General features: G+C 37.4%; 1 protein-coding gene across 2 annotated transcripts in view; it reads left to right on the top strand.

The window, feature by feature from the left end:
- The first annotated feature begins 6,170 nt into the window (after positions 1-6,170).
- The window catches only part of LOC145674921 (uncharacterized), a 79,832-nt gene continuing 68,902 nt past the window's right edge, over positions 6,171-17,100 (top strand). Inside the window, exon 1 of one of the 2 annotated variants that reach the window (XM_081745179.1) lies at positions 6,171-6,946. In XM_081745179.1, the coding sequence (XP_081601305.1) occupies positions 6,314-6,946 (633 nt within the window). In that variant the 5' untranslated portion in view covers positions 6,171-6,313. The remainder of the gene's footprint in view (positions 6,947-17,100) is intronic. The other variant, XM_081745178.1, reaches the window with a different exon arrangement.

Raw genomic sequence — 17,100 nt, 5'->3', positions numbered from 1 at the left:
AACAAAATACACTGGTGATGTATATAGCCTTCTCTCTCTCTCTCTCTCTCTCTCTCTCTCTCTATATATATATATATATATATATATATATATATATATATATATATATATATATATATATGTATATGGATCCAGGATATGTTCAAAGGAGGGGCTAAACTATAAGAAATAAAGTGTCCGGAACCGACTCCCACTACCGGCTTTTATTATAAAAGTTTCACTATAAAAAAGTATTTTTACAATATACTATACAAATAATCATTCCAAATTTACAAGGTTAGTTATAGGTAGTCTTTGACCGTAAGGTCGCAGACAGGATCTCTACAAAGCCCCGAAGCAGGATTGGCAGAGTGGAGTTAGGGGCCCAAAGCTCCAAAGCAAGCAGTGGATTGGTTAGGTGACCACAGAGCCCCGAAGCAGGCTAAGCGGCTGAGGTTGGGATTCCCAACAAAGCCCAGAAGCAGGCTAGGCCAGGAGAAACGAAAGGCATGGTCTCGAAGCAGACTAGAGGCCTCGTGTTAGGTTACTCCTAATGTTCCGAAGCAAACAATAGGAGGGGCACCAGTGAACTGGTACAGAATTGCCGTCGTCCAGCCAATTTATAGATGTCCTCGGGCGGTGGTGGCGCTGCTGCTCCATTAGGGGGGGGGCAGAAGCCCGTCGTCTGCAGGTGATAGTAGATCCATCTGGTGTGTGGAATTCTCTTGCTAAACCACGTGGTAGTGTTTGTAAACACTAGCGTGTAGAATTGTTTATATACAACACCATGTGAGATATTACATAATTGTATGAACTTAGACGGCAACTGTTGCCGATCATTAGAAAGTAAATATGGAAGAACTATGAAATAAAGTAAACAGACGTGCGTCATTTTGCTACAAAATTACATGGCGAACGCATTTTATCTAATCCAAACGGTTATAGTCAAATATACACGGTTAAAGGAACACTCTGATTAGCCAAATTAACAAGACCTCAACGATTTATCCCTCTATAAGCGATATTTTTCTTCAATGCCTCCGTGGTGAAGTCGGAAGAACAGACGCCTAGTAATCATAAGGTTGGTGGTTCGCACCCCTTCCTAGATACTTTTTTATTTTTTAGTGTTTTTAGATTTACCTTAATGTAAACAAACCACAAGTAAGATGGTTGAACATATTTTGGGGTAGTTTTTTTGTGATTGATATTCTTTTCGTCGTTTCTGCCGCTGGTGGTATAATAGCAAAACGTAAGTGGGACAACCGCGGTTTGTCGCTGCTGGGCAGCTAATTTTTGGCGAGATGTCGCTAGTTGTCCATCGATGGTCCAGCGACGCTTACGGCATGGGGTACTGACTTTGAGTCTAACAGTCGAGTTTTACAAGGTTCTATTTTGGACAGTCGCGGTCTACATGCAAATCCAGCTCTACATTTCAACAATAATTTAATTAACTTAGTTTTCAATTGGTCACAAAGATAAACTCTATTTTCGACAGATTTGCAAATTTCTAATTCCGGCGTAATATACTTACCAAAATAGTCTTGCAACCGTACATGTTTGTGCTTTGACTGTAGTGTTATTCTCCTTTTCAAAGGAAACTACGGTGAATTTAGTTCGCCCCGGGCGAGTGGTTATTTGCATCCGTTATAAACGCAATATTGCACTTCTGAATCGCTTTATGTAAATGCAAGAATAAATTATTACTTGACAGCTACAGGAAAGAAATACTTGTTTCCGAAAAAATATACACATATTGTGGTTACTGACCCAAAATGTAACGCAGAAAGTAACGCAAACTAGGCACGTTACTTAAAAATTTGTAACGCGTTACCCTTACAGTTACTTTCGAAAACAGTCACGTGTTACTAGGAAAAGTTACTTAAGTAACGCATTACTTCGGTTATGTTAGTTCCCAAGACTGTTGAAAACAATAATGAATTTTTAACAAAATCTGGGTATAAATCAGAGCGAATTTTGTAATTTAAACAATCGCTGGTCGATCCTTCTTTCAACGACTACTACAATGTTTACCTCTTGAGTTTGGCTTGAAATACTATTCCCACAGTTCTGACGTCGTTTTAAACTACTGGAAGTGCTGGACGATAGATTCATCAACATTAATTATATTATTTTCTAAATTGCCTTGAAAAGCCCAAGTAACTTCGTTTCTCGAGTTGCAGTAACACCGGTTATATCTGAAGAAATAATGTTATATACACATGAAATACCAGTAGAAACTTGTATATTAACATTTCTAGTCTTTTATTGCACAATTCCTCTATTAGATATTATTATTATTGTATTGCACAACTTCTCTATTGGATATATTATTATTATTATTTCAACTGCTCGGGACTCATAACGCCTTGTATTCCTAAATCAATTACAAAAAATGCTGCGACTCTTTTGATTATTATTAATATTTTATTGCTTATTTTTACATCGCTTCTGTCAATTTTAATGGATTTCTAGGGTTTTGCTGTGGGGGTATATGCATTCTCAAAATGAACGTTTCTGATTTGATAATTTCTGTTTTTAGAGATGACACTGTTTCATCTTTATTAAAACCATTCTTTTTGTTTAGCTCAAATAAGGTATCATTTTGTGTTTATAACTCACTCGCATCCAGAAACTCAAGCTCCAAAAGATGATTTGCTAAAGATTCTAAGTTTCTGTGATGCCACATTGCTATATTTATTCCTGTGTATCATATTCGTCATTGGTGTTTTTGTAAGACTTCGCGAAACCCCACAAAAAATCAACTACATTTGAATGTTCACGAGTTTGAAGTACTTTTATCTGAGCTCTACACACTCACATGTTAGCATATTTTTGCAAAAAGAGCTCAACGAAGTCACAATAACTTATTATTTTGTTCTTATTTATGCTTCACTCAACTATTAACAACATATCTTGTTGAGGAACTCCTGCTATTTCTAAATTTTGTTCTAATTCCTTAAAAAGATCCTTTGCCAAACTTTTCAATATGTTTCCGTCTAATATTGAAAATTGTGACATATCCAAAATTATTGAGGCTGATTACAGTGATGCCAACCTGAAGCGGTACAAAATCCCATCTCGAGAGGGAGACATTCCCATTTTGCTCTTGAATTTTCCACGCTATACTAACTTAATTACAAAAATTCAATAAAACGTTGGAAATGAAACTACTCTATGTCACTCATTTTCTTTAATAAATGAATGAAGTATCTGTAAATTCCGGCATTTTACAGTAACAAAATTGGAGAATTACTAGTGACTTCACGTCTACTAAAGCCTGATTAGTCTACTTCCCGCCCATTAATAATGTTTGTTGACTTTGATGAAGTAAATGCAGTACATGAAATATTTCATATATACTGCCAATTTCTTCGAAAATTCCCTTTATCCCTATTCGACAAATTAATGTCAAAAATTCCTACAGATCAATTTTTCCCATGGGTTGGCATCACTGGCTGATTATAACTGCTATCTACGCAAGGTCTCTCACAAGTTCTGAGAGTATCATGATGTAATGTATTCAAAACTGATATATTTTAACTGATTATAGAGAAACGAATATATTTTAATTAATATAGAATTAATTTTAGTTTCTAATCAAGGTCACCAAATAACTATGCGCTCAAAGTTGTTCTCTGAAGAAACTAACTTCAGTAAATGAAGTTTTAAAAATGAGCAATTGTATTCCATAAATTATGCGTTTATATGCAGTGATAGTAGAAATACGCACTAACCTCTAAGCATGTATTATATACAATATAAAACTTGGTTATTTAATTTTTATGTCAACTACAACAGACATAGATCAAGAAAACTATGGCTATCACATTAGAAGAAAGCACGCAAATGTTCAAAAATCGGAACTTTAACAAACTGGAATGTTGTGAGTGTACTGGTTCTTGGGTATATTTGAAGGAAAGGTGTCACCTAGCATAAGGTATCTTCCACAATTTAGAAAACAAATAATTTGGCTGTACAAAATATATTTTTGTTGAAATAGAAATGCTTACTCGTTACTGTGTTACCAAGGTCATCAATAACATTACTGTCGAAGCCATCCTGAAACTTTGAAGACATTATCTTAAGCTACGGCGCTATCTTCTATCTACATCTTTAGACATCCTGTTCATAATGCAAAGAGGCTTCAAAACTTGGCTGAACTTTACGATTTTGAACTCAAATTTTGCGCAGCATATAACCATAGCGATCTTGTGTTAATGGAGACATTTAACAAAATTATACAGAATTTTTCGTTCAAAAAATCAGACCATTTAGCCCAATCTAATACCATATATAACTTTCGGAGTAAATACCTATTTTAAATCTGGCACCAAACATTCTAGTTTCTTTTTTTAAAAAATATAGATTTGAACCAAGAACCAATACCGATTCCACACTTAAGTTGATACATCACCTTCAAGTGGACAGGGACTACTTAAACAAGATACGAGAAACAGTGAAAGAGAATCTCTAAAAAAATCCACCAACGCCAAAATAAATATTATGATGCAAAGCACACAAAATCCAACTTGGCCCCTGGTGATAAAGTGCTAGTTTTCTACCCTTTTCGTAAGACAAATCAAACAGAAGCTTTGAACAGTAGATACGAGGATCCCTCATTTATCATTGAAAAATTAAACCCTAATCTATATTCAGTTCGCCTTCCAGACATATTTAGAACTTCAATTCAGAACATCTCAGCTGATCGACTCAAGACGAAGAATGAACAACACCAAAGAGAAAGAAGCACGCACATATCGCATCTACTGGATTAAGAAAGAAAAAAAAACATCACATTTTGGGTAATAGTATACATGAGAACGTCGTGATTTGCGTTTCTTCTGTGTTCTATTACCACTTCTACATGAAATACCATAAATTTTCTACGTAGTGCAATAGTAAGAAGTATCCATGTGCACAAGACATGCGATATGCGTTAAATTCCCCCCCCCCTTACACACACATAGTCATAGATAAAGTACAAGGGCACTACACATGCAGATATGAAGTACAGGTACGTTCTGTTTTATTTTCGTATCAGTCGATAAGTAAATGAAAGTCGCTTTGTTACCCCCTTGGTAAGTTCGTAGATTCTGAATGAATAATCCCTGAAAGTATGAGCGTCCAGCTCCTTCGGGAGCTGACGCGGCTTTACGTATACTATATCCACATTTTGTTCCATAATCTATAGGCCTACGGCTATAAGTTTCTGTGCTGAAAGGGGTGCTTAATCCAAATCCAACTACCAAAGGAAGGAGCGAGTATTAAAAAGTACTAATAACATGTTGAACTTGATAGAGTATATAACCCGGGGAAGGAAGTTGTTAGCTTCCTGCAGGAAGGTCTCCCGGACTACCTGCTCAAATTTTCATTGTTCTCATTTTACATTACTTAGGAACAATAACATTCTTTTATCGGTATAACAACAATGATGCTTTTACAAATGGATTCAATACAATATTTCTTTCTATTTAGATGATATATTGTCTGACCGTTTCCTACATCAACCTCCGTCTTTCTAATTTCATTTTATTTACTACATGAGCTCCCTCATGGCTAAGCGATTAGCGTGCGCTCCTTTGACGTGGGAGTCCTGAGTTCAATTTCCGACGGGATCTCATGTGGTTCGGATCTCACAGAAAGCTGTAGGTCTACCTGTCATATAGTCTCGCTGCAGAAAGGGACGCTAGAAATAAAATGAGTCAAATATATTTACTACGCAATATGTTGTATGTGTAAGTGTTCCTTCCGACTTCCTTTAGACTTTTGATACTTTTGACGTCATTTCCGAAGAAACTCATCCTTGATCATATTCAGTGGGCGTGGCTCTTAGTAATTTTTAAGACCCTTTACTAAGTTAATATTGCATATATAAGATAAATGTATTTGTTTATTTATAATTAACAATTACTTAAGTACAATTAAATAAAAAAATGGAAATCCCCATTACAAGGGTTCAACTAATTCGGGAAGGGATCAACAAGAAAATTCGTAGGATAAAAAATAAATACAAATATTGACATAGAGGCTATGTTATTTAAAAGCAAAGAAATAGAACGAAAAGAAAAATGAAAGAGTTGATAGAATTTTTGGTGTGGAACTAGTAGAAATAGCAGCTAAATTTACATTTTGAAACTATCTCAAGGTAGGTGGTACTTCCGAAGAGAAGGAAGAAAACCGTCTTGCTCCTTCAGTTTGTGCGAAAGAACCAATAGGATGTAAACATTGCGTTCCGACGCCAAGTGTTATTTTAGTTGTGTGGTGTTTCATGGTAGAGCATAAAACTCTTTGAATCCAGAACAAAATTGTTTTGTTATAGTGAACAAGAATCAAAATGCGTCATTTGTCGACTAATAAGTCAAATAAGAAGAACCGCGAAAGAAATGAAGATGACAATTCTACAAGTTCATGGGATGCAAGTAAAAATGGCGATGCTAATTCAAATAGCGGTTCTTTAGAGCCGGACGAGAAGGAACCAAAGGAAAACAGTAGTGATGATGAAGCGTCTGCTCCTAAACCAGATGAGGTAGAAGAACCAAAACGACGAAATCGTGCCTCGAAAAAGAAGGACGAAGATAATTCAGGGGACTCAAATGATGAGATGTCTGAAGAAGAAGTGTCGAAGTCTTCTTCAAGAAAACGTAAGGCCGATAAACGTGTCTCCTTTGGAGATCGTAAGAAACGTGGTTATGCGGCAGCAAAAGAAGAGAGTTCAGGTAATGAACATGAAAGTTCAGAGGATGAGGAGGAGAAGAAACAAAATGATCAACGAAACAAAAGATCACGAGGTCGTGTAGAGAAGGTTGACAGAAAGCGTCGAAGTGGAAGCAGTAATGTCAAATACAAGGAGGATCATACTAGTTCAGAGGATGAGGAGGAGAAACCTATTCAAAAGTCGAAGCAGAAAAATGAGGAGCCAGCTCCAAACAAGCGCGGTAAAGTGCAACAGGAAACTAAAGAATTTGAGGTATGTGTGCAGTTATAAGCGGAAGAATTGTGTGGGTGTGCACAAAGTGTGAATACACGGTGTGTACAGGGAAAGTCATGTTATAGTTGGTAAGGTTTGGTATGTAGGGATTCATTTGCAAAAATACATTAATATTGTGCTCTTCTTACAGTGTTACCTGGGGTGGCATTTATTATTTTCCCCAAATCTATCGACTGCTCTGGTGTCGGTACTGACTTATAGACCGTTATAACGACTTCATTTTTGCGTATACCCACCGTCGGTGACGCGTCCACGGATGTACCCCATTGCTACCACTCGTCCCCTGCTGTGCTTCTGGCAGACTCGGTTAGATAGCATTCGTTCTTTTAAGGGGCTATCTAACGCAAGTTGGTTTGTGTTTTGTGTTCTGTAATTTTTATGCCATATGTCCACATTGTATTTATACTTATGACTACATCACTGTTACAAATAACGAGCCATAATCACTACTAACTGTCAGAGTCAGTACCGAGTGATTTGGGGAAATTGACGAACTGACTGTCAAAAATTGATAACTTCAAATTAAAGAGAGCTGGGATGTCATGTAATATCTCCCCCAAATTCATCAACGGTATTATGACTTGCAGTGAGTTTCTGTAACGACTTTGTTTATGTGTATACCCACCATCGCTGACGTGCCTACTCCCTACGGCGTTCCCGCTCGGTCTCCCCTGCTGTTCTTTTGCTCTGACTCGGTTAGATCGCATTCATGCTTTTTAGTGGCCACCTAGCACAGGTTGGTTTTTGTTTTATGCCGTACATGCACGCTGTATTTATACTCATCACAATTACACATAGCAAACAGTAATCACTATTGAGTGACCAGAGTCACTACCAAGTGATTTGGGGAAGAAACTAAATAATACCCGAGAGCTTATAGACAAGGTGTTTTATTCATAGAGTACATATGTAGTGTATGACATTCCCGGAGTAGACGTATAAGTGCGAGGAACACAACCTGTTTCGGTTGAAGGCAAGCCAAATCTGGAAGGCCCGCAATTCATAAGACAGTGGATTAGTAAACGGGAAACTTGGTTTAAACAGGACTGATCTGGATTATTTTCTTTGACTTTCGTACTGCAGAGTAGGTGCAGCATATTATAGTTTTGAGAAGGGTAGATTAAGTTAGTTTTGGTTAGGTTCGATATTTCTGGACCTATCTGCGGCACAACCCAACCTGGAAGGCTCGTAATCCTTAAGGCAACGGTAACTGAAAAGTGTTAAATCGGACTTGCCTGTCCCACTCCTGGATTATTTTCTTTTCACACACACACACACACACACACAAAAAAAAAAAAAAAAAAAAATTACTGCGTTAGATCGATTGGAGCAGGATCCGATTTCTTAAGATGAGCGCATCAATGCCAGTTCGAATTAAAAGATGTTAATTAGAATGTCGAGGGGTCATTTCCAGAGATCGGGACCTGTGCAGATTTGTTTCTTGCATCAAATTACGCATTAAGCTTCATAAAATAGTAATCGAGGCAATTTCGGTTTATCCAAATGTTTGTTTGCAACATTGTTGTAACACTTTATACATAGGCTATGCAGATAGTGATAATTTGAACATTTCCATATGCAGATAGTATCTTACACATCGTTGTTCGTGTTTTTTTTTTTTTTTTTTCTGTTCATTGTTCTCCTATTGAAGCCTACTTTTGTTTAAAAAGAAATGAGGCATAAAGTGTACAACGCCAGATAGTATTTAAAACGAATTTTCGTGACTGTATTTTGCTGTTTAAATGAAAGTGAGTCCAAACGCGCTCGCTGTGCTTCTTGTGAACCAGCTTTTTGGAACTCTCATCCGTGCACAGTATACTCGCTACTGCGCTTTCGGCGTATTGCCGGGGCAAGTGCTGTGGTACTATAATCTAGTTTTTTGGAGGCGAGACAGTAGGATGGGGAACAGTATATATATATTATGAGGGTTGATCTGGAGGGCCTTAATACTAGTAGACTATTTCAGAACCTCGGTGTTTGCCGAGAACGCATGACAAAAAGCCCATTAGCTATTTGTTTGACTTCACTCTACATGTCCCACAGGCTTCTGTACTTTCCAATGTAGACCGATCCCGTGTCCTCGTTTGTTCAAGCATATCTATTAAAAGCAAAAAGCTTCTAATATAAATAAGAATTTTAAGACATATGAATGCTGTTTTCTTAAAAGTCATTGCATTTATTGGCGTATATTTGTCGCTCATCGGGAAATCTATGGTTGTTTAAGTAGAATGTAGCAAGTAAAATGTGTGTTACTATAGGATGGAAGGATTTTCAAACGGAAAAGCAGTAATTATGTAATTATTATCATTCTCCGTTCTTATAGATCTGTTCAAGGGTAAGCGTAGAAAATGTAAAGATATTAATAGAATGATCGCCATCATAGTGGAAAGCAATTTGTACCTACGAAAAAAGCGTATGTTTATGTCATTTTCTTGTGGCTGACAGGTCGCCATTCTGCACAAATAAACGTTTAAAGATTGCGATTGAATTAAATCTAATAAATCTCATGAACAAGTTATGTTCGGTACACTTTTCCGTTAGCGAAAGGTTATGATAATAAAATGACTCCTAATGGCTTAGGACTTAGTGTATTAGAACAGTCTTATAGTGTATCACAAAAGCAGATAACACCTCCTCAAACCTATAACAAAATTTACTTCGTTGAAAACGTGCGTAGCACCTAGTTCATTAGAATGTCAGTAGTTTTAATCATTTACCCTTTCTGTGACTGAAATTTAGATAACTGTTTATCACTTTCCACAACTGAAATGAAATTGACATTTTGGAAGAAATGCAAAGAAATGAAATTTACAGTTTAAGGTCCCACGGTTATGCCCTTTAGGCTAAACGAGACGGATAATCACTGACATTGAATAATGATGAAACAATTGGTGGATTATGATTGTGGAAGGAAACGGGAGAACCCACGGACACGATGTTTCCACCACAAACTCATTTAGTTTGGGATTGAACCAAGAACTTCTAGCAGCAGAGAATAGCACTTTACCGTCGAGTCGTCGTGTCCCCGGCTTTTTGGAACAATATCATGTACAGTTTAAGTGATACCCACTCATTATCTAGATATTTATTCCAATTTTCTCACACAGAATGGAAAAAGATTTAAAATCATTGACACGTTTGTGATAGACAACATCGTATCTGTGATTTTTTTTTCGCTTTTCTTCCACATTCTCATTCCACCAATCAGTTCACGATCATTTACTTTTGTTATTGCTTCTTGTTCTTTAACCTGAAGAACATGAGCGTGAGACGTAAAATTTGGAAATTTCATTTCATTTAGAAGAAAGTCGTGGTGAATCAGAGAGACTCTTGGCATTAAAAAAAGCAATCAACAAAAGACTTTACTTGTGACTTCTTCAAGCAAAGCTTGATTGTGGCTTCTCTGGGTTCACCCACACTACTGTACTGTCGGTTATAAGAGTATTGTACTTGAAACACGTATGTTTCATTCCCGAGTACAGTGATTTTGAGAAAATTTGACGAGGAATATGCTGTCATGATGAAATCTTCTCAACTTCATACTTTGTTGCCTATTCCGTTCAACTTTCAGTGTGTGTGTGTGTGATACAAAACTGGGTTTCCCTATAACAAAGTATCACTTATCATACCCTAATGGTGTCCTTGTTGACAGAAGAATATAGTTTATTGAGTCCACAGTTTTGTTATCCCTTCGTGTGCTTGGATGCTATCCTCACATCATCTTGTAAAGACTCTCTGTACTTGCGAAAGCGTCTGTGCAGTTGAACGTATTTGTTAGAGACACTGCTTCATGCCGGTAAGCACTGTGTCTCTGTGGCTCATTTTCTCGATTTTAGACAAAACTTGTTTGCAGCCCTCTGCTCCATGCAGAAAATACAACCAAGTTCACTGAGCAGCGCCTAGTACTGTTGAACTGCACTACTCGACTGCTGGTCGGAGCGTGTCGAAACTTGCTCCAGTCAGCCGACAAAGATATGCGCTTTTGCGAGGGGTTGCCATTGGCTAGCTCGACTGATAAGAGCGGATAAATGAGCCACAGTGCAGCAGATCACTCGTCAATTCCATGCTAGATAGCAACAACGTATGAGCAACCATACCATCCAGAACTGTCTTTTCGTCTTGGGGTACAAAGTCTCTCAAGAGAATACCTCTGCTCAGCTCCCGTCACGTCACGCAACGACTGACATAAACAAAGGAACACCGCCATTGAACGCTTGAAGCATGGAAAAAGGTCGCCTGAACACACAAATCGAGGTACCAGTTAGTACAGTCCGATGGCCTGGTACGATTGCGTTATCAGCCACATAAAGGAATGGATTTTTTCTGCCAGCAGGATACAGTTCAAGTCCTCGTATGGAGACTTCAAGTGGAATGAAATGGGACCGCTGGCATATCTGATAACGTCCATAACCGGTGAAGTTACAGGAACTTACTGGCTGATGGTATTCATACCTTTATTTGTCTCCAGTATCTTGCAGGCGATCTCTACTTACAGCGAGACAATGCTTCAGCCGATGACTCCCGAATTTTCAATAATTAGTTAGCACATCTGGGATGCTGGTGAGAGAGAGTACGTACTGTGTACTAGCTCCAAAAAATCTTTGTGGATTATGGAAGGCTGTGCTGTGGAGTCAATGGTATTCTTCATCCAAGGCAAATGGACCTAGTACATGTTACTAGCTAGATATCTCTACTTCAATTTGCTCATGAGTGTATATGACGCAGGATACAGTTATTTTGTAATAATAGAACATCTTACCGACCTTACACGTTATTGAACGAAATATAACCATACACTACACCAGCTATCGTCTTCGAAACTTAAGCAATCTGCTGATTTAAATATTGTGAACACTGCAGTTCGATAACACCTATAAATTTTCAAAGAAAAAAAAAATAAAACTTACCAAACCTTACCCAGTGCAAAATAAAGTTTACACTTTGTGTATTTGTATTTGCACAGCATTTTGCACTTTGCTTAATGATGCAGGTTATTTTTTATTTGTTATTCACAATATATTTAAATCAGAATGAAATAAATTAATTCATTCACAGATAGTGATTTTGTCGTATATACACAAGGTTGATCGGTTTATACCACACGATTTAACAACTCTGCTGTCACGTGTGTAGTTGTATCAGAACCATTAAACTGTTGTTATCAGTGCGCTGTCTCAGTGTGTACGTGCCAGAGTGCCGTGTCGGTACTAGTGAAATGCTGCCGATGTTGGTACTAGTGAATTGCTGCCGATGTTGATACTAGTGAAATTCTCCCTATGTTGGTACTGGTGAAATGCTGCCAATGTTGGTACTAGTAAAATGCTGCCGATGTTGGTACTAGTGAAATGTTGCCAGTGTTGGTACTAGTGAAATGCTTCCGATGTTGGTTCTAGTGAAATGCTGCCAATGTTGGTACTAGTGAAATGCTACCAATGTTGGTACTAGTGAAATGCTGCCGTTGTTGGTACTAGTGAAATGCTTCCTATGTTGGTACTAGTGAAATGCTACCAATGTTGGTACTAGTGAAATGTTGTCAATGTTGGTACTAGTGAAATGTTGTCAATGTTGGTACTAGTGAAATGCTGTCAATGTTGGTACTAGTGAAATGCTGCCAATGTTGGTACTAGTGAAATGCTGCCAATATTGGTACTAGTGAAATGCTCACTATGTTGGTACTAGTGAAATGCTGCCAATGTTGGTACTAGTGAAATGCTGCCAATGTTGGTACTAGTGAAATGTTGTCAATGTTGGTACTAGTGAAATGCTGTCAATGTTGGTACTAGTGAAATGCTGTCAATGTTGGTACTAGTGAAATGCTGCCAATATTGGTACTAGTGAAATGCTCACTATGTTGGTACTAGTGAAATGCTGCCAATGTTTGTACTTTTGAAATGCTACCGATGTTGGTACCAGTGAAATGCTGCCGAAAGTGAACCATTATTGGGAAAGATACATAATGACTTGTTCGCTCAACAGAATAGAGGAACAGTGTCGGAAAAGTGGTTTAGCCATTGGAATGAGTACAGCTAAAGATACCGTGGCCAGGAAAACACAAGTTAGGTCCATGCAGAAACATTCGCCAACAGAAGAGGCCCGTTCGAGGTTACCAGCGAAGTGCTGTTTGTGGTCCGTAGACTGGCATGCCAAGAGAATCCACCTTCCTAACGTGACGTTATCCAGAGATTAAATTGTAACTTATTCCACTGTTAACCTTTGTCTTTTTTCACCTTCTTGCCCTATGGTGCGTATATGAGGGCTGGTTTACAATTTCCTCCTTCTTCACGTTGTTGAACATAAACAGAATTCTGTATGAAAGACACATAGTGGGGTGAAAATGGAAGATAGTCGTCACGATGAGCCCTACATTTATCTCACGTTTAGTGGTAACATTTGGGCATACGTACTGTGACACCTCTGGCATCAGATGTACCGAGTTCTACACCCAATTGCAAGAATATGGAATCATGAATATCGTTAGATAGGGTTATAAGCGGAAGATTGAGGTTAAGTAAGATGGGAGAAACGTAAATTTGAGTGTAGTTTACTTCCAGGAACCCATCATGATCTCAATCTAACGGAAGCACATTTCTTGTTTGTACAGAGTCGCCAAGAATTTGACGTGATTCTCATGGACAAAGCGGCCAGCCCTGCCACCAGATCATCCATCAGTTTACATTGCAGCAGGAAACTTGAATCAATGTTATTCCTGTCAGTATTTCTCATGCTAGTCCAGTGTTTTTTTTTTTTTTTTTTTTTTTTTTTTTTTTTTTTTATAATTTGAAATGTTATTACGATGTCTGCAGCATCGTCCTCATTGGCCTATGAGTGATTCCATTTCAAATCGTCCAGGGTGGTCCACACGACTGTCTCAGATTTAGTTCATTTTTTAAAATAAGAAACTACATACAAAATTATTAGACCCATATTTTTTCTTTTTGCTGAAAAAAATTTTTTCATCGACATACAGCCTTCCAAAATGGCCGCCCTCCTCTCAGATTGCTCGAAAAACTGAAAAACATGTCAAATTAAAAATTTTATTGTAGAGAAACGAGTGTACTTAGTAACGTAATTGTAATAGCAGGAAGAGTATAAAGTTGTATGTTTCGTTGGAGGGCCAAAATTCGTCTATTGGTCCAATAGGAATCGCGCAATTCACTCGCAATGTTGCCAACTTTGTTGTAATTTTTGCTAACTTCAAACCTTTTTTTTTTCTGTCCTCACGAGCAATATGAACCATCTGCTTCTAGCATCGAAATCTACTCCATAAGGTCTCTTGAAAATGTAAAGGACTTACGTTTCTGATTATTACATCCCACATTGCATTAAGACGCCATTTTCTCAAAAAACCCACCTTTTAAAAATCTGAATTTTTTACATGTATTGGAGAAGTACCTAACTATTTAAAATCCGTTAACCGTTCATGCGGCTGCAGCCCCTAACATTCGCAATTAATTATTGAAATTTCGATTTTTGTACTTGCAATGTAAATATTTCCTGTGGGCATTTAGGTCCTATACACAAGGCGATTTGAAAGGGAGTATGAAAATTTTGAGAGTAGAATCCTGACATCAAATCCAGTAGAAAAGTTCCTATAAACATGAGTCGAATCCCGCTTCGTTTTCGAGTTACAGGGTTTCCAACTCGGGATCCAAAATCGGTTCGGGACAATAGAAAATGAAATATATATTTCGCGTTAAATCAGAAACTGTGTGTTAAAGCTTTGATAAAGTTCAGAAAGTTGATTTGTATCAATATGATGATTTTTACGTGCGTTGGAATTCAGTTGGCAGTGTTGCCAACTTGGTAGAACTTTTATTTGTTTCCAAATGACACTACATGGATTTTATTTGATATTTGGTATTCATTAATGATTGCCAGCATCACACGAAGCACAATTTTCCCCACATCACCACAGTTTTCGAAAACTTACATGTATTTCATTAAAAGGTTTTATCTCGTGCGTTATTGATAGTTTGTGTGATTCGGTGTCGTGAACATCGTCCTAGTGTTCTCTGAAACCATGAAAAATTGTTTACACTGGTAGCATGACATTGTAGTGCACTAGTTAAGTGTTTGTGTGAATAACAATGGGGAAGTCCTATTACAGTAAGGACCGTATTAAATGTGTTGATTATGGTAAAGGCCGTAAGGTGATTGTGCACAGAAAGAATTCTAGACAAAAAAATTATCGTGCGGTAAAATATATGGATTGCGTACAGCGTGTCAGCCCAAACGTACTATTAGAGGAGGATGATTATTTGTGTCTTGTACACAAGGCGATTTGAAAGGCAGTATGAAAAATTTTGAGATGTGAATCCTTTACCGTAGTCTAGGTTTCACCGATAACGGCCGTTTTAATGGGGACACATTCATGTTTAGCATGTTAACTATCTGGTTAATGGTTTCCAAATCTACATTCAGAGGAACAAATTCTTTATCTTGCTGGTGCATAATTTCATATTTACATCATCTTTCGTGATCACCAATATATCACACACATTCACGTTGTTCACGGTATTCAAAGCACCCTTTACACGAATAATCATCCTCTCCTAATACTACATTTTGGCAGACGCGCTGTACGCAATACATATATTTTACCGCAAGATAAAATATTTGTCAAGAATTCTTTCTGTATACAATTATCTTATGCCTTTTAGAATCATCAACACATTTAATACGGTCCTTACTGTAATACACTGAGAAAAAAATTGTAGGTGGTAACTTAAAAAGATAGGTTACATGCGTAATTCCTGTATTTTTTGGACAACGTACAGCAGACGTATAACTGAAAATGCATGTTTTGTAATACTTTCTGTATAAGTGTTCCATCTATACGTACTTTCTGTATGAAACAATGTAGGCGGTCAGGATCTCAGATACAAATGGACGTATATAACATATAGCTGGCGAAGGTAACATAAGTATATACATGTGATATACGGAAAACTGATGATCTAACATCTAAGGGCAGTGCCTACGTAGCATACGGATAACGTATACTCCGTACTGATTTCTATAGTAAGCAAGAGGATACCGTATATTTGTACAATATACCGCTGTACGGAGAACGGATTTTTCTCTGTGTAGGACTTCCCCATTGTTATTCACACAAACACTGTAACTAGTGCACTACAATGTCATGTTACCAGTGAAAACAATTTTCATGGTTCCAGAGAACACTAGGACGATGTTCACGACACCGAATCTCGTAATAAACTGTTTCGTAGTTGCAGCAGAACTTCTTGATTAAGTTCGAACTTGATGCGTGGAGTTACGAGAGGTTTTGCGATAGTAAAAAATATTTTTCTTCTTCATCTTTATTATTATTATTATTATTATTATTACAACTTATACAGACGTAGTTTTTATTCGACATTTTGGTTTTACTAATGATGGCATACATCAAGTGAAATTCACACGTAATGTTGCAAACTATCAATAACGCATGAGATAAACCTTTTAATGAAATACACGTAAGTTTTCGAAAACTGTGGTAAAGTGGGGAAAATTATGCTTCATGTGATGCTGGCAATCACTAATGAATACCAAATATCAAATAAAATCTACGTAGTGTCTTTTGGAAACAAATAAAAGTTCTACCAAGTTGGCAACACTGCCAACTGAATTGCAACGCACGTAAAAATCATCATATTGATACAAATCAACTTTCTGAACTTTATCAAAGCTTTAACACACAGTTTCTGATTTAACGCGAAATATATATTTCATTTTCTATTGTCCCGAACCGATTTTGGATCCCGAGTTGGAAACCCTGTAACTCGAAAACGAAGCGGGATTCGACTCATGTTTATAGGAACTTTTCTACTGGATTTGATGTCAGGATTCTACTCTCAAAATTTTCATACTCCCTTTCAAATCGCCTTGTGTATAGGACCTAAATGCCCATAGGAAATATTTACATTGCAAGTACAAAAATCGAAATTTCAATAATTAATTGCGAATGTTAGGGGCTGTAGCAGCATGAACGGTTAACGGATTTTATGTAAAAAATTCAGATTTTTAAAAGGTGGGTTTTTTGAGAAAATGGCGTCCAAACATGGCGTCTTAATGCAATTTTCAGCTTTTCATCATGCTATAACATGGGATGTAATAATCAGAAACGTAAGTCC

This window comes from Thermobia domestica, chromosome 18 (assembly GCF_964235325.1).
Source record: "Thermobia domestica chromosome 18, izTheDome1.hap1.1, whole genome shotgun sequence".
In the NCBI taxonomy this organism is placed as follows: domain Eukaryota; kingdom Metazoa; phylum Arthropoda; class Insecta; order Zygentoma; family Lepismatidae; genus Thermobia; species Thermobia domestica.
The sequence above is the reverse complement of the archived record's forward strand: the minus strand, read 5'-3'. Positions and strand labels throughout refer to the sequence as shown.